The following is a 15,682-nucleotide window of genomic DNA, read 5'->3' as shown; positions in this document are numbered from 1 at the left end:
CATAGTTCTATGATGCTTGTGTGCCACCATGCTCCTCTCCTTGAGGAAACTGGAGTAAGCCTCTGAAACTGTAAGCAAGCCTCCAATTAAATGGTTTTTCCAAGAGTTGCCTTGGACATGGTGTCTCTTCATGGCAACAGAAAAGTGACTAAGACACTTCTCAAACAGTTCCTGCAACCAGGGACTAAATATTGAAAAATATGAGCCTATGGGATACATTATCTTTCAATCCAATATGTCAATATTATGCAAATAGTTGTATTAATTTAAGAAATGAGACAATCATTGTCACTGTTTAGTAAAGATGAAGTTTCTGAAGATTTTCAATTTATGTGATTAAACTCATGGATGAGGAATCTACAAATATTGAGAGCAAACTATTACCTGGATTTATTTCTGTTTAACATTGGTCTTATTGGTTGAGGAAAGAAAAGTATTTTAAAGAAAGGATTTGAGCAGTTTATGAAAACTTTTGGAAAAAAAAATCTATGGAAGTATGAGGAAAGAATTTTTGTAAAACGAGTAGAGGCCAATGGCTTTGGAGATTCATTCCTGTACCTATCACTCAGATTAAAATAATTACCTCTTTTTAAAATTAATTATTTACTTTATCTCCCAAGGGTGCACCCTCCCACCTCACCTTCCAATCCTCCCCTTTCTCTCTCCCTTTCCCCCCAGAAAAGGGGAGTCCTTCCCGTGAATCAGCCCTCCCCAGCACATCAGTTCACACTAGGATTGAGCATATATTCATCCCTTGAGGCCCGGCAAGGCAGTCTTGCCAGAGGGAAGTGATCCAAAAGCAGGCAATAGAGTCTATGTTAGAAAAAGCCCTCCCCCCCACTTGCCAGGTACCCCATATGAAGACCAAGCTGCCGATTGGCTACATGTGTGCAGGGGTTAATAGTTACCTCCTTTAATCGTGGAGTCCTGTCATAAGCTAAGAGCATAAGGAAAGTTTCCTTAGCGGGAGAATGCACAGGGATGGTATGCTGAGGAAGCCATTGCCTTCCAGCTGCTGTTAACTGGTACTCTGTAGTTCTCTGGGGGTGGCAGGGGGGTAGTCATGCTTAATGAGCTGCAGAGATGTCCCCAGAGGCTCTTTTGAGGTACTACAGTCACCTTTCTGTGAGGTGCTATAATCGCATTTCTTCATAAGAAAATTTCCAAGCCTAAGGTCAGAAGAGAAATTGTATGTAAAAATTATAAAACAACTTGGGAAATACTGGGATTGGTCTCAGAGCCTGAGGGTTCAGTTGGGACATCTGTGAAACAGAGGTAAAAAGAAGCTGCCCTCAGTGATCTTTGGGATAGTGTGGTCAAGCTTGTCTATAAGTGTGCTCCTCTGCCTTACTATTTATTCCTTGCAGTCATTGTAGCTGCTGTGGTAAGGCTGCATAGTGATATTACAGAATACTTTGTCCTACATATATTGAACAGTGTTCTAGCATGGTGCTCTCCATGGTGCATCATGGGAAGTTAACTGATACTGAGTTAACACACTGCTATTTTTCCTTTATATCAGACAAAAGGAAACAATAACAAAAGCAACACACACATACACATATATGAGATAGTCATGAAATAAGACTGTTTTAAAAGAGAAATGGACATCAAAATGTAAGCCTTATTGGCAGACTCACACTTGTAAATTATACTCAATTCCTAAACCAGACAGAAGACCATTTCATCAGTTTGTAGATCAACAAAAGTCTCTTGGGCAGGGAAGACTTCAAGAGAGTACCCAAGAGAACAGGGTCCATTCTTTTTTCTTTTTCCAAGTTATCAGATCAGTCATTCTGACTCATTTGGAGAGATGTAGGGAGAAACCAAGAATCCTGTTGTGGTAAGGCCCTTAAGGGACTTTAAACCCAGGGAAATAAGAGTTTTTCTCCAGCAAAAGCTTTCAGAGAAGCTGTTATTAGGTGGGAAGATTCTGGAAGTAATACAGTCTCACTTGAAAATAATTGAAAACAGTGGTTAGAGGGGTGGGGCTCAGAAATTATTTGTGCAGGTTAAGAATCATCAGCAAAGTTCTAATTGAGGTGTAGCTTAGCAGCTAGTTTGAAGACTCATATTCGGTAAACACAGAATCAGAGTGGAATGTGATCATGAAGGATCTTACCGAGTTCACTTTAATTCCCAAACCACTGTGGATTATTCAAATAATGGCTTTAAGAAACCTTAACTGTCATCATTTCCATTTGTGCAATTTTCAATCTTATTTTAAAATGGTACTTCCCCAGCAAGCAGAAGAGGAAAATGAGCTGAGGAAAAAGCAGGAACAAGCTCTCATGGAAAAACTATTGGAGCAAGAAGCCCTGATGGAGCAGCAGGACCCAAAGGTAAGAATTTTCTGCTTCTGAGAGAGGCCTGAGTGAAGCACAAATAAAAAGGGGTATGAGCTGACCTGTGCAAGATCCTGACCACTGCCTTCCCATGGCATGTGGGAAAAAAAATTCATCACTTCACTCAACAACTTCCAAAATGAAAGAGAGTATTTGTAAAGCACCTCCAAGTTAACAGAAATCAAGAATTTAGCTGTATATTCAGAAAAGCCATACAAGATTATCTGATGATCAGGGCTTTGAACCAGGAAAGGCTCCATGGTGTTCATGGGTACAAACCTCCACCAATACTAGGAGGGTTGTTGGAAGGAAGCATTTCATGAAGGACAACATTATGAGTAAAGATCATGAAGGCTTGCTTGCAGGCTTTTGCTGCAAGGTATGAGAAATGTTATTATCAGCTATCTCTATGGCCACAGAATCCATCCTACAACAGACTGAGAGAGCTCAGTCAATAAGAAACTTGCCTTGCATGCATGAGTACCTGAGTTTGGTCCCCAGCATCCATATAAAAATGCTGGGCATGGGCATGGTGGTGGATGCTTGTAGTTCCAAAGTTGTGGAGGTAAAGACAGATAGAGCTGACTTGCCAACCAGCCTGTCATACTTGGTGAGCTCCAGGTCAGTGAAAGACTCATTTCAAAAGTAAGGTAGGTATTACCTGTTCACATACAGACACACACCTTTTATATTGTTTCCCAGTTGGGCTTTGTGTTCATAGCTTAAAGTTTCTGTTTTCTTCTATAAGCTTCCTGGCTGGCATTTAAGCAGAATGTTGGGATGGTGGTGTCTGTAGGGTTGGATGTTCAATATAAAGCTCAGGAACACTTTTGAGTTTTTTTTTTTAAAAACCCAGATGGGTACTGGCATCATCAATCTCTGCCTTTCTTCTCAGTCTCCTTCCCATAAATCAAAGAGGCAGCAGCAAGAGTTAATTGCGGAGTTAAGAAGACGACAAGTTAAAGATAACAGACATGTATATGAAGGAAAAGATGGCGCCATTGAAGACATTATCACAGGTAAAGGGTATTTCGTCTTCATGGTCTGTAGTGATCACACTGCCCCATGGAAGTGGGACCACACACAGTTGTTGCAGTCCCGTTTGGCAATAGCTGGCAAGCTCTTCAGTTGAGCTAATAAGATTAACAATTATGTAGCCAGACTGAAAACTAGGGTTAGAAGTACATTTTGGTATTGTTTGCCACCCACCCTGGACAATCTTGACCCTTCTGTACCTGTGGGGACCAGTAGGTATTCTTCCCTAACTTTCCCACCAATTTGTCACACTCTACCATTTTTCTCCTCGTGGCCACTCCTATATGATTGCCTAGTATAAATAATGCAGGAGAATCCATTCTCTGTACTAACAATCAATATAGGTTTCCCTGGCATGCACTTTAAAAATCTGTTTACTCATTCAAAGGAATAAAAGGAGTATGGTAACAGCAAGTTATTACTTTCATTTGGATGAATCTATAGGCTTCTATCTCAGAGGACCTATATCAGCTAACCTAGCTGGAGTTTTCTCTAGCTTAATGCTTTCAGCTTGAACCAATTGTACAGGTTTTTATACTGCCTCTTACTGATCAGGATGGTAACTTAGGCTACTGGTTTGTTTAGCAGTGACAGTAAGTGACTTTTCTTCAATGTCTTTTGCATATGAATACTTATCAGCTAAGATACTTTAAAGCATTTTGCTCTAATGGTAAGGTTTAAAAATATGCTCAAGTATAGACAATTATATGATGTGTGGAGTTGCTCCTCGCCCATCTCAACAGTAAACTACGGTCAATCTTGTTACACGTATATGTTAGTGCTCCTATCCTCCTCCTCAAGGTCTAACCCCTGGGTCTTTTTCAGGCATTCCCATAACTATAACCTCATTTGGAAATATTTAAGTATGCACCTTTTAAAGATGAAGATGGATGCTTATAAACAAAGCCAAAATATAATCACACTCAAAATTAAACAATTCCTTAATACGAAGTGTGTAGTTATTATTCAGATTTCCAAAAATATAATTTATTGAATTTTCTTGTAGCTTACTGAGCATTGTGAATGGGGATGTCAAACTTCTAAAACCACAGAACTTTTTGACTATCCCAAACACAGGGAAATTAAGTGGATATATAGCTTAGATTTTTAAAATCAATAAAGAATTCCTTCCCTATTATTAAAGCAGCTTAAATGAGTGACTAGTGAAAACAGCAATCTGTTCTCATGGTGAACACATGTGCTTAATGGTGTTAGCATGCACTACGCAGTGGCTTGCAGAGTCCCCTTGTGGGACATTTCTGTCTCCTCTGCACTGGGGGAATATCTACTCTGCAAGAGTAAAAATGGATGTTCTATCAATTTAAACACCTAAGTGCTACAGCAAGATTAACCTGAGACTAGGGAAGCATTCAACTCAAAAATACAGGCTGGCCATAGTGGCACACACCTGAAACCCTAGTACTTAGGGTACTGAAAAAAGGAAGGTCAGGAATTAAAGGTCATCCTTGACTAGAGTATATTTGAGCTCCTGCCTCAAAAACAAAAAGAACCAAGACCACCTCCAGAATAGTTTTTCCTTGGAGTAATTTTCACTCTACTCCCTACCCTCAAAGTTCCAGATTTTAATGTTCTGATGTTAATGAACTGGATTATATACTGCCTTTTCTTTTACCCTTCCTCTTACACTAACCATGTACTAATGCTATAGTTCCCGCCTTTTTACTCGTTTATTTTCTGGCTGTTATTCTCAATGCAGTGCTGAAGACTGTGCCCTTTACTGCTCGCACCGCCAAGCGTGGGTCTCGGTTTTTCTGCGAACCTGTTCTCACTGAAGAATACCATTACTAAACTATTGCTCTTTGTCACCTGATACTATTAAAAGGTTGCTACAAGGTTCTTTCTTTTGCTTTTAAATCTTATTGCCACCCTCATGTCTTAGGACTATGCTAGCATGGAATGTTATCATTTTACATGTGTTGTCTTCATGCTGCATTCTTTTGTTTTGGTCATTACTGTACCCTCACTGCCACTTTCAGTAACGTAATATATGTATGATCCACAGTGCTGCAATGCTAATGGAGGTGGATGACAGTTAATAGAACCACTTGCAGAAATTTTCAGAATAAATCGACTTTGGGGCTAATACATTTGAATGCAAAGTGACAACCAGCAGTTAAATACAAGACCAGTAATTATTGCATATTTACTGTGCTTTAGCAGGTTTACTGATAACATCTTTCTTCAAAATCCATATGCTGAGCTAACATGGTAATAAAATGATGTACTTTAAAGATGTGGTCAGAAAATGAAAGGGGCAGGTAACGAGATGGCTTTGCAGGTTTTGGTGCTTGCTACCAAGCTGACACGTGAGATCGAGCCCCTGTACCCATATGGTGAAAGGAAAGAACCAATTCTGGCAAACTGTCCTCTGACTTCCACACCTGAACCATAGCAATATGTCCCCCGCCTGTATTAAAAAAATAAAATCATCTGTCCTGTGTATTGAAATGAGAAAGGTTCTAAAGCTTCTTTTACACAAAGACTAAAGACAATTGCAAATTGGGCCTTTCTCAGCTCCTACTCTTAAAAGTGTGTTGGAACTCAATGTGAGTTTTGTGCTGGGAACCCTTAAAATGGGGGGGGGATCTTGAAAACGCTGACATCAGCAATTCATGGACCCACAGCACTGCCCTGGGCAGGTGACCTCTATTCACTGTCATGCCCAATTTTGGCTATCAGCAGTTCCATAGTAGAGCAGAGATGCAAGGCAGGAGGTACAAGCAAAGACTAAAGAGCTCCCCACTGTCTTTCTCATATCCCTTCACTAATAACTCTGTTCCATGTCAAACCAAAGTACTGTTTGGTGATGAGGAGGTCACAGCTAGACCTGCTTGCTAGGACAGTGGCAGTAGAAATATAAATAGTATACTTACCATTGGAAATCAGCCTTTTTTCATAAAATTTGAAAACAGGAGGGGGAGGTATAAGACTTGTCCAAGTAATTTCCTGGGCTTAGTATTTGCTTAAAAAGGAGCAAATATGTCTACGCATAGTTGCTTAGAAGAGAGACAAAGAACATACTGCCAATTGTCAATAGCCATTGACTGTCTCCTTTACTGAGATGACATGGAACTGGGTATGTGTTTTGTGACACAACTATTCTATGTATTGTAGTTGCTAGGTGTGCTTGTCTTTGAATCAAAAGATGTCACTGTCATTGCCTGTCCTGCAGTTAACCACCGGTGTTCATTAACAGGCTGAAAACTTTCATCTGCTTGGCTGTTTGTTGCTGGACTGTGGTCTATCTTTCTGGAGCCAATTTTCAAAGCAGCTTGAACCTGGGTGATCACGCTGGGTGGGAAGGTGCTTATCCTTCCCTTGTTTAACCTACCACCACCTGTAGTAAGGCCCACACCCTCTGTTAGCTAACCAGCTTAGCAATGTTAAAGCACTAAGTTGAGTTGCTTTCTGTTTTCATCCCATTTTTACTTAACCATCATTTTGTGTTTTTGTTTTCTGTTTAGCCTTAAAGAAGAATAATATCACTAAATTTCCAAATGTTCACTCGAGGGTAAGGATTTCTTCTAGCACACCGGTGGTGGAGGATACACAGAGCTGGCAAGCATCACTTTTTACTTAGCTTCCTCCTCTTTCCTATATGCAGTTCAGTGGTTTTTATTTATTGCTAAGGGTAATACTGGTGACAATCTTAACAGTCTTTGTACCTCATATGAGTTATGTGTGCCTTTCTCAGTTGGCCTTCACATTCTTTTGTGACAGCAAAGTAGCTGCTGATTCTACCTGCTTCTCTTAATCCATGTTTGTCTTCAAGTTACTACATAACACCAGGTTTATCTAGGTAGACACAGTGGGTAGTGGCTAGGGAAGGTGAGCCACAGCTTCTCAGAGATTGGGAATTTTACAAATGATTAATATAAGGACCCCCAAACCACTTTTTGAGAGGGCTAAAATAACTGTTTTGGTTTGACCGAAAAGGGCCAATTTGTAGTTATTTAGGAGCCAGAAGTTAAAGGGTAGTATTACTGGGGACAAATTTAAGAGGTCTGGAGTCCAGTTAGATTTTTTCCCCTGTAGAAATGTTCACCAATTATTGATTTCCATGAAAACTATCAACTTAAATAATGTTAATACTAAAGGGAAAAATTAAGAAACCTTGTTTCATCATGTCTTAACTCCACCAAAAGGCTGCATGCTAGCTACTATCAGTCATATTTATGAAAGCATGCCCTCACACTAAGAGTGTTTACCTAAAAATTCCTGTTTCATCCCACTAAAGCAATGCCTCTTTCACCCAGAATACACTGCATTAATTTGAATTACTCATTTGCAGCATTCTTTTTAAATGTCAAATATTCTGCCTTGCATTAGCAATAGACTGGAAAATTGGAGTCTGACCTCTTTCCCATGTAGATTGGAGTACAAGCATAATAGTTGGCAGCAGACTATTGAAGGAGTGAGGTATTTAGTATAATTCATGAAAAACTGTCCTCAGCTATCTAAAGAGGTATAAGCAATAGAACCTAGTTCTGTAGTTCCTGTCTTAGTTTAGTTTTTTTTAATTTTGCGGTAAAAGTTTATTGTAATCATTTCTGATACTCCAGGACTAAGCTGTTCCATTAATTGGAGACATTTCTAAGTATTTCAACTAGCCAAGATATTGACAGTGATAGAAATAATCTCTAAGTCTCAGCATCCTACCAGCATTATATCTTATTTTAACTGTAAATATTGAAGGCAAATATTTATCTTTGGTTGAATGCTCAATGGGTTTGAAGGGCCTGTTAGTTGACTCTACACAAGCTGCTTTGACTGGCTGCCAACTGGCCTTTGTCTTGCTAAGACATACTTGAGGTTGTTGTCATTTCATTGGCATTTTCCTCTTTACAGATCTTAGAAACCAACCATATAGACGGGCCGATGCGGTGAGACGAAGTGTGAGGCGGCGCTTTGATGATCAGAACTTGCGTTCTGTTAATGGTGCAGAAATAACAATGTGACCTTGAGACCAGCCTTCAAGAGAAGAGGGTGTACATGAAAGTGCCGATGTGAACTATATGTGCTACCATTTAGCTGCAGCCTTCAATACAAATGAAATACTCCTTAAGGGCTCAGATTTAGTAAACACGTAAGAATTTAAAGATGGGTTCTTCTTTTAACCCCTGTTAACAAGTGCCTAAAATTGGAAGTAACTTGCTCAGATTAATCAAAGCAATAGGATTTGACTTTTTACACCAGTATGTTGCTCAGTTTTTTAACCAAAATGTAAATTTCATATTAAATTCATTATTTGCCATTGTGATTGTCCCTTATATCCCAACCTGGTTTCCTGGTAACTTGTAAATAACAGGGATGTGTCTGCTATGGGCTTCCTTTGCTGAGAAGTCTTCTAAGAAATTGTGTGTTTGAGCCATATTCATCAACTCTATTTTTAAGGACTTGTAACAAGGGAGAAGGAAACTGGCACACAATTAAGTCCTTTTATCATTAAACTCCAGCAAAGTATAAACAGGATGCAACTACAGTGCCACTAGAAGTCACTTAAGTCTGTTTTGTCACATGTTGTTTCTGTACAAGGGTACCATGAACAAAGGCATTCCCTTTATGACTGCAAGATGGCCTAAAACAATGAATAGGCCTTATTTGCAGAACTGTGTTCTTGAGTTAGAGGCAGCTTTTAATAACACAAATATAATCATGAATTAGCACTAAAATTAACATCTCAGTAATCAGTATTCTGATATCTGAGCACCATTATGGGTCAATCCTTAAAATAGAAATTGGTGCCTTGTCAGGGAGAATTTAACACAAACTCTATCAGTAAGCATTCAAGGTTACAAGTGTTAGTGTAATGTTAGAAACCTGGCCTTATTCTCTTCTGACAATCAAAAGATCTTTTTTCCATTTGTAAATTAAATACTGATACAGTTGACATTAAGTTATCAAGGCTGAATTGCTTTGTGTATTTCTCACTTATCAGAAATTCCAATTAAACTGTACAAAATTAACATTGAAATTAAGTTTAAATTATATGTGATAGGGTTAAATGGTTAACTAAGTTACTATTTTTACTTCCTCACTGGCAAGGCATTTTGATCCAATCCAAAGTCAAAGACTGGACTGAAGCTCAGTTTGTATTTCTCATAACACATATTCTGCTTCTGGCTTACCTTGTTGGTACATCAGTATATTAATTGTAAAAATTATTGTATAGTATTTAACCACCAAATTTTTTGTGTTCATGTGAACCCCTTGGTGAAGGTCCCTTTTTCATGGGTGTGTAGTTATATGATCTTTTAAAATGTACAGATATTTTGCTATAAGATTGGTGCAGTTTTTTATGGTTTTTACACTTCTCTTTAATTCCTACCTAAGCCTCTAGGTAATACTGTAAATATTGTTTAAAAATGCATCAGCCTATGCTACACAATCTGAATGTTACTTTAACTTATAGTTTGTTTTTTAAAATATATATATTTAACTACAAGGACAGTTTAAAAGTCAGTTACCACATTTCACAGTAGTATACTTATTTACAGATCCCTTTTAAACCTGCCGGCACATTCACATATGTGTAGTTAAAAAAGAACATGCCAAGATTGTTGTCTTTTTGTTGAGTCAATTAATGATGAATATATTAATATATTAACTTGATCATGGTATCACACAAATATTTGGACCTTTTTTGTTTTTCATACAAATTAGCTGTTTTCCAAAGGGGTGCATTTGCTAAAACAAAACAAAACAAAACAAAAAAAAGCCTATTTCCCAGTGTACAAATGGACAGTAATGTTGGCATATTCTTCTGTTTGTCTATTAATGGGCCTGCTTCTTAGCAATATAGAAATGTTTTATAAAAGCAATTCATGTTACTTTTCTGGTCTTTTCATGCCATTTGAGCAAATAAACTATTTACACTACTATTCTGTCATATGTTGTAATCCTTTCTGTATTTTATGTTGTTTTTGTTGTTTATGTTGCTATTTGAGCTTAGAATTCAGAGATAATATATTTTAGAAAAATTGCTTTCTTATTACTTAAAGAAAAGGGAAAGAAAAAGGTTATATGCCCAAGCCAAGAACACAAGCGGCTTTCACCCAGTTTCCCACACGCTGTCATGGTCAAAAGGCCTTTGACTTTCTTAAAATGTCATAATAAACACTCTATATTTGGAATATTTTCAGACCATAACTATAGCAGTAAAGCTCCAAGAAAGATTTGCTTAGATTTAATGCTTCTTGTTAGCAGTGTTTTGTTTTGTTTTGTTGGGACTCCAATACAGGCCCTTGCATATGGTAGGCAAGTGCTCTTACCCCTAACCAGAATTAAATATGTTTTGCCCAGTGTTAATACAGAAACACAATTTACTGCAACACTCTATGACTTTCTGAGTCAATTTCTGCTGGACATACAATGTTACTTAATATTCATTACTGACACTGCTTTCTTATTCAACATATTTTCTTTGTTGGAGACACCAAATTTCCCAAAGGCAGATGATATCTTTATAATACTAGTCTATAGAATATTTGATAATATTCTTTCTGTTTGGACTAGTTATTTATCTCAATAATTACCTAGTAAAATAACTTGACAAATTTAAATTTAGATTTTAGTTAAATTTAGATTTTAAAGTTGTTAGCATTCATTTTTATGAAAAGATTGAACGATCAAGTGTGAGGTTGTAGTGATAGCCTTTTTTTTTGGAGGGGGTAAGGCTTAACTTTTTAAGCAAAGTGGGTTTTACACTGAAAACTGGGTTGTGAGCACTTAAACTCAGAGCAGAGAACTGCTGTGGGCAGGATGGCAGAGACTTAAAGAAAAGCGGCGACACAAATCCAACTTATTTAATAAAATATGCCATTTTTCTATTTACAAAAGGTCTACTGTTAAAGCTACGAGGTTCCATACATCAGGAAAATATATAAACAGAAGTAAAAATCTGTTGATTACATAGAAAAGAGAAACCTTTCCCAATTACTCACCTTTTTGAACAAGTCCTCTGTTCAGATGTAGAGGAAGGCAAGAAGACTAACACCTACCCAAAATGTTAGTAGTCAGGGCCAAAAAACAAACAGAAAGTTTATCAGTAACAAGTAGATAATCTAGTAACAATAATAGCATAGTATCAAAAAATGGCTTAGCTTGAATGGATCTGCTCCATTGCCTAGACAGAAGAGCAGGGCTGTGGCTAGCCTGTTTCTCTGAAATGTAAACATTAACTGCACTAGGATAATCACTGTCAAAGATCAATCACATGAGATAGCCTCAACTTAGAATCCACCCAATCTCAAATGCAGCTGTGAGTTCAGCAGGTTTAGGAATAGTATCTTACTAAGGAATGTAGACCAGGAAAAAAAAAGGACAGGTAAGCAAAGTGTATGTCATCTTTCATTCTCACTTTAAAATGAGCCCCAATAACTGGAGTGCTACAGTGCTAACATCTCTCATCCCTTTTTAAAATAAGCCTAAATTTTTTGAATCTTACAAGTCTCTGTTTCCTCATTTTCAGCCTTTCGACACTCCCTAAATTATAGTCATTAGACCTTATTGTAAATGTAGTTTATGGATGGGGCATCAGTTCTAAGTTTTATGACTTAACTGCAGTGATGCCTCTTAAAGCCCTTTAGTGTGGGTGATGGAACACTACCACAGTGTTAGATGAATGTATGTCAATATTTTACGTGTTTGCTAAGTGCTAGGCAGTTCTAAAGAACACATAGACATCGTAGTGAATGAAACCATTAAATCCCAGCCACTACCTGTGACATCAGAATAAATGAAGGACTTAAACACAAAGGATGACGATGATAATCATTAGACTGGCATGTGTCATGAACAGAAACATAGAATGAAAACACAGCATCATTTTTTTTTTCTTTTTGTAAATAAAGTGTGTTTAACCTAGAGGAAAAAGGTGTTAAATTAAAAATCTTATCTGGCACTGAGATTCCCAAAGGAAAATACATTTAAGAAGTTAGTCTAATTTGTTTTTATTTCTATTAGATTGTCTTAAAAACTTTAAAATGTACATTTAAGTTTACATCATTTTATGTTAAAATTCTGTAAACTTAAACCCTTTCCAATGTGTGAATCTCATTTTTCTCTTCTGAATGCAAAAATTTCTAATGAACACTTTTAGCACTGAGGTAAAACATATAGATGAATAAAAGTAGTGCACTAGTCTCAAACTGCACATAGTTCACAGAAAAACACATATGGACTTTTTAGTTGCTATTGCCACTCTAAATGGTACTCCAGGAACATCAGGTCCACTTAGCAAAAATCCAAAAGGTGACATAATCATGACTAGCCAAAGTTTAACATGTTGAAAAAAATAGTAACATTTTAAAAAGTAAAATTGATGGACCTGTCACATTATTTAAATTCATCTGGGAAGATTACAATACTCATGCTGAATTGGTCATACTAACTTCTCGAACAAAATTTTCCAACACCAGAAGTGATGGAATACAAGAAGATAAGAGCAAATATCTGAAGTCAATATTTTGCTTGATATTAAATATATTACCAAGTTTAATGCTAGTGATGCTGAGGAAAATAAGGTTTCAACATTAGAGTCCTAGTCTTAATTGAAATATATAAATGTATTAAATGCTTTCCCATTTGAGTAAATCAGGTTCAACTCTAGAAGAACAAGTATTCAAAGATATGTCAATTTTTGCCAAAATGAAGATGTAGAAACATCATCTAATGGATTTAAAATATCCAAAGACTTAGGACCTTCTCATCACCTGTGCCTTTACACTAAACCTTTCTAATAACTAAAGTTTGTTTGAAGGGATAAAGAAGACAATGGAAGAGACTTGATTTACATGTTTTATAGCAAGGATATTACATTTCCAGGTTCCTAAAGTCAAAATTCAATACACTGATATAAAACTTCTATTTAAATCAAAAGGGTTCTGCTATAATATTGATCTATTCACAGTAACATTTACAAGAAGGGAGGCAGAGGCAGGCGGTTCTCTGAGTTTGAGACCAGACTGGCCTATAGAGTTCCAAGACCGCCCGTGCTACACAGAGAAACCATGTCTCCAAGAAAAGAAAAGAAAAAAAAAAAAAAAAAATTCTGTTCAATCAAAAAGAGAATCCACTCTTTTTTTTTTTTTTTTTGCTTGCTGTGTCTGATTTGCATAGGCTCACTGCACGGATATATTATAATCTATGTTTTACAGGGCTCTGAAGATGTGATGAAATTATAAGAAATACAGAAATCTATTTTGAGGACATGCTAAAACACATCAATAGCTTTTTATTCAAATATATCAAAAATTGAAAGTGTACTTTAAAAATCATTATTCGTGGAATTAAAACATGTTTTACAGATTCTAATTTTTCTTATGAAACATTACTGGTTTACCTCCAAAAATCATATGCATGATTTAAAGACTATCTCTGACCTCCATGTCAAGTGCTTGGACTGATTAGCAATCTTGACTACTGTTAAATTTGGGACCTCTGAAAATTAAATTCAAGGAAATTCTGTTGCCAGTTGTCATGTATTTTGAGTAACATACAATGGGAGACTAAATTCAAGCAAGCAATCTGATTACATAACATTTTCTCAAAGATAATGATCTTTTCAACAAGTCATGTCTTATTTTTCAACAGAAAATGACATGGCAATGAGAAGTTTAAACAAAATAGCTCCCCTTTTCTGAGTTTTTAAACAGTGGCCACTATTAAAACACTGGACAGGATGGAAAAAGGGTTGTACTGATCCGTCCCAACTCATTTAAAGGGCAATAAAATAATTTATGTTTTATCTAAATCTCAACTTGAAAGAGACAATCTCAGCATGTCCAAATTAAAAGAACAAAGATAATCCATAAGATGATGCCAAAGACTAAGTGCTAAATTTTACTTAAAACAAACAAACAAAAAAACCACAACAAAACCTCCTGCACCGAAGGAAATAGTATAAATCACATTACTAACCCTCAAAAGTTAGTATGTAAAGAGTATTCTATCTTTAAGCCATTGCCTTTCTAAAATATTCCATAGGAAATTTATATGTGAAAACACATTTAAGGACCTCAAATGCACTGATTTATGATGTTCATAAATATTAAAAAAAGGAAAGTAATGTAGCTACCATGGGTAGGGTGAAACAAAATTTAAGGGATTTATTATCTTGAAAATGATCATACAATTTCCTTAGAGCTGAGTAGTTTATATAGAAATAAACACTAGTGCACACTACAAGAGAAGGTTTAATAATAGATAAAAATGTACAAAAATATTGAAATCAGAAATGCTTTAGAATATGTACCATGAAGTCAATACTTCAGTGAGTAAGGAAGGTAATTTACAACCTCCTCAATGAAATTAAAAAAAAAAAAAGAGAGAGAGAGAGAGAGAGAAAGACTGGATTAAAAATTAAAGGAAAATGTTTAAGTCAACATTGATTTTTTTTACCCCTACAAGGATATTTTAATTATCACTCAAAAGTTTGGTGGCACATTCTTTAGTAGGTCCTTAAGGCAATATATTTAAACTAACTTAAAATTTGATTTGATGTTAGCTTTTTCAAAACATCAGCTCAAAATAGATGCTCAAAATAATGCCCTCATAAGCCTTTTTAAAATTCAGATGTTTCATAAAAAATAATGGTGGCTTTATTACAGCAGTGCTCATTACCACTGCTATAGTTAAAGATCTACAGTTTCCATCAAAACCACCTATTTCTTAAGAGCTCACCATCAAAGATCACGTGGGCTTTAACTAGTTCAGTAGTGCACAAAAAAGCAGTCTTATCATAGGATGCTGGTGCTTTTTTTGTACTACATTATCAAAAAATTTTCATTGTATCTTCAAAATCCACCTTCTATAAAGGAAATCAAATCACCTCATGACTTAGAACAAAGTAGAGACGTCTGCAGCTATCAGTAAATTGCCACTTTTAATCCATCCTGCAGTGCCCTATGCAAGGGTCACAGAAAGACAGTTATGACCGTAGGAAAATATGATTCTTGATATAGAATCAAGTTATTTTCAATTTCCTTTGCTTTTATAAAGTCCACAATAACAATACATAAATGCACTTTTTTTTTCCTGTGACACAATTAAAACCCAGTGTTATGTAAATTGAACTAAAAATAATCCCTGGTCTGAATTAGACTTTAAATCATACTATAAACATATATTTGGTATAATTTATTGATCATCATCCAGTTGCTCCAAAAGGGTTCTTCTGCGCTTTTCTAATTCCCCTTCACTCAGTTCACTGCCAGAAGTATCCCAGTTACCCTGAAAAGACATTCAACATAATTACAATTAAATTTAACCCTGAAAATGTT

At 36.4% G+C, this 15,682-nt stretch overlaps 2 protein-coding genes across 12 annotated transcripts in view; one reads left to right on the top strand and one right to left on the bottom strand.

Moving 5' to 3' along the window:
- Fmnl2 (formin like 2) overlaps nucleotides 1-10,281 on the top strand; it is a 286,190-nt gene extending 275,909 nt beyond the window's left edge. Inside the window, exons 24-27 of one of the 3 annotated variants that reach the window (XM_055600035.1) lie at nucleotides 2,244-2,342; nucleotides 3,241-3,364; nucleotides 6,866-6,912; nucleotides 8,250-8,365. In XM_055600035.1, the coding sequence (XP_055456010.1) occupies nucleotides 2,244-2,342; nucleotides 3,241-3,364; nucleotides 6,866-6,912; nucleotides 8,250-8,288 (309 nt within the window). In that variant the 3' untranslated portion in view covers nucleotides 8,289-8,365. Of the gene's footprint in view, nucleotides 1-2,243; nucleotides 2,343-3,240; nucleotides 3,365-6,865; nucleotides 6,960-8,249 lie in introns of all 3 variants that reach the window. The other 2 variants (XM_055600034.1, XM_055600033.1) reach the window with 2 other exon arrangements.
- Nucleotides 10,282-13,186: 2,905 nt separating this feature from the next.
- Prpf40a (pre-mRNA processing factor 40 homolog A) overlaps nucleotides 13,187-15,682 on the bottom strand; it is a 46,923-nt gene continuing 44,427 nt past the window's right edge. For all 9 annotated transcript variants that reach the window (XM_055600152.1, XM_055600143.1, XM_055600145.1 and 6 more), the window contains one exon: nucleotides 13,187-15,632. In XM_055600152.1, the coding sequence (XP_055456127.1) occupies nucleotides 15,540-15,632 (93 nt within the window). In that variant the 3' untranslated portion in view covers nucleotides 13,187-15,539. The remainder of the gene's footprint in view (nucleotides 15,633-15,682) is intronic.

The sequence above is a fragment of the Psammomys obesus genome, unplaced genomic scaffold (assembly GCF_907164565.1).
Source record: "Psammomys obesus unplaced genomic scaffold, mPsaObe1.curated_primary_1811, whole genome shotgun sequence".
Lineage (NCBI taxonomy): Eukaryota > Metazoa > Chordata > Mammalia > Rodentia > Muridae > Psammomys > Psammomys obesus.
This window is presented reverse-complemented; position numbering and strand designations above follow the sequence as displayed.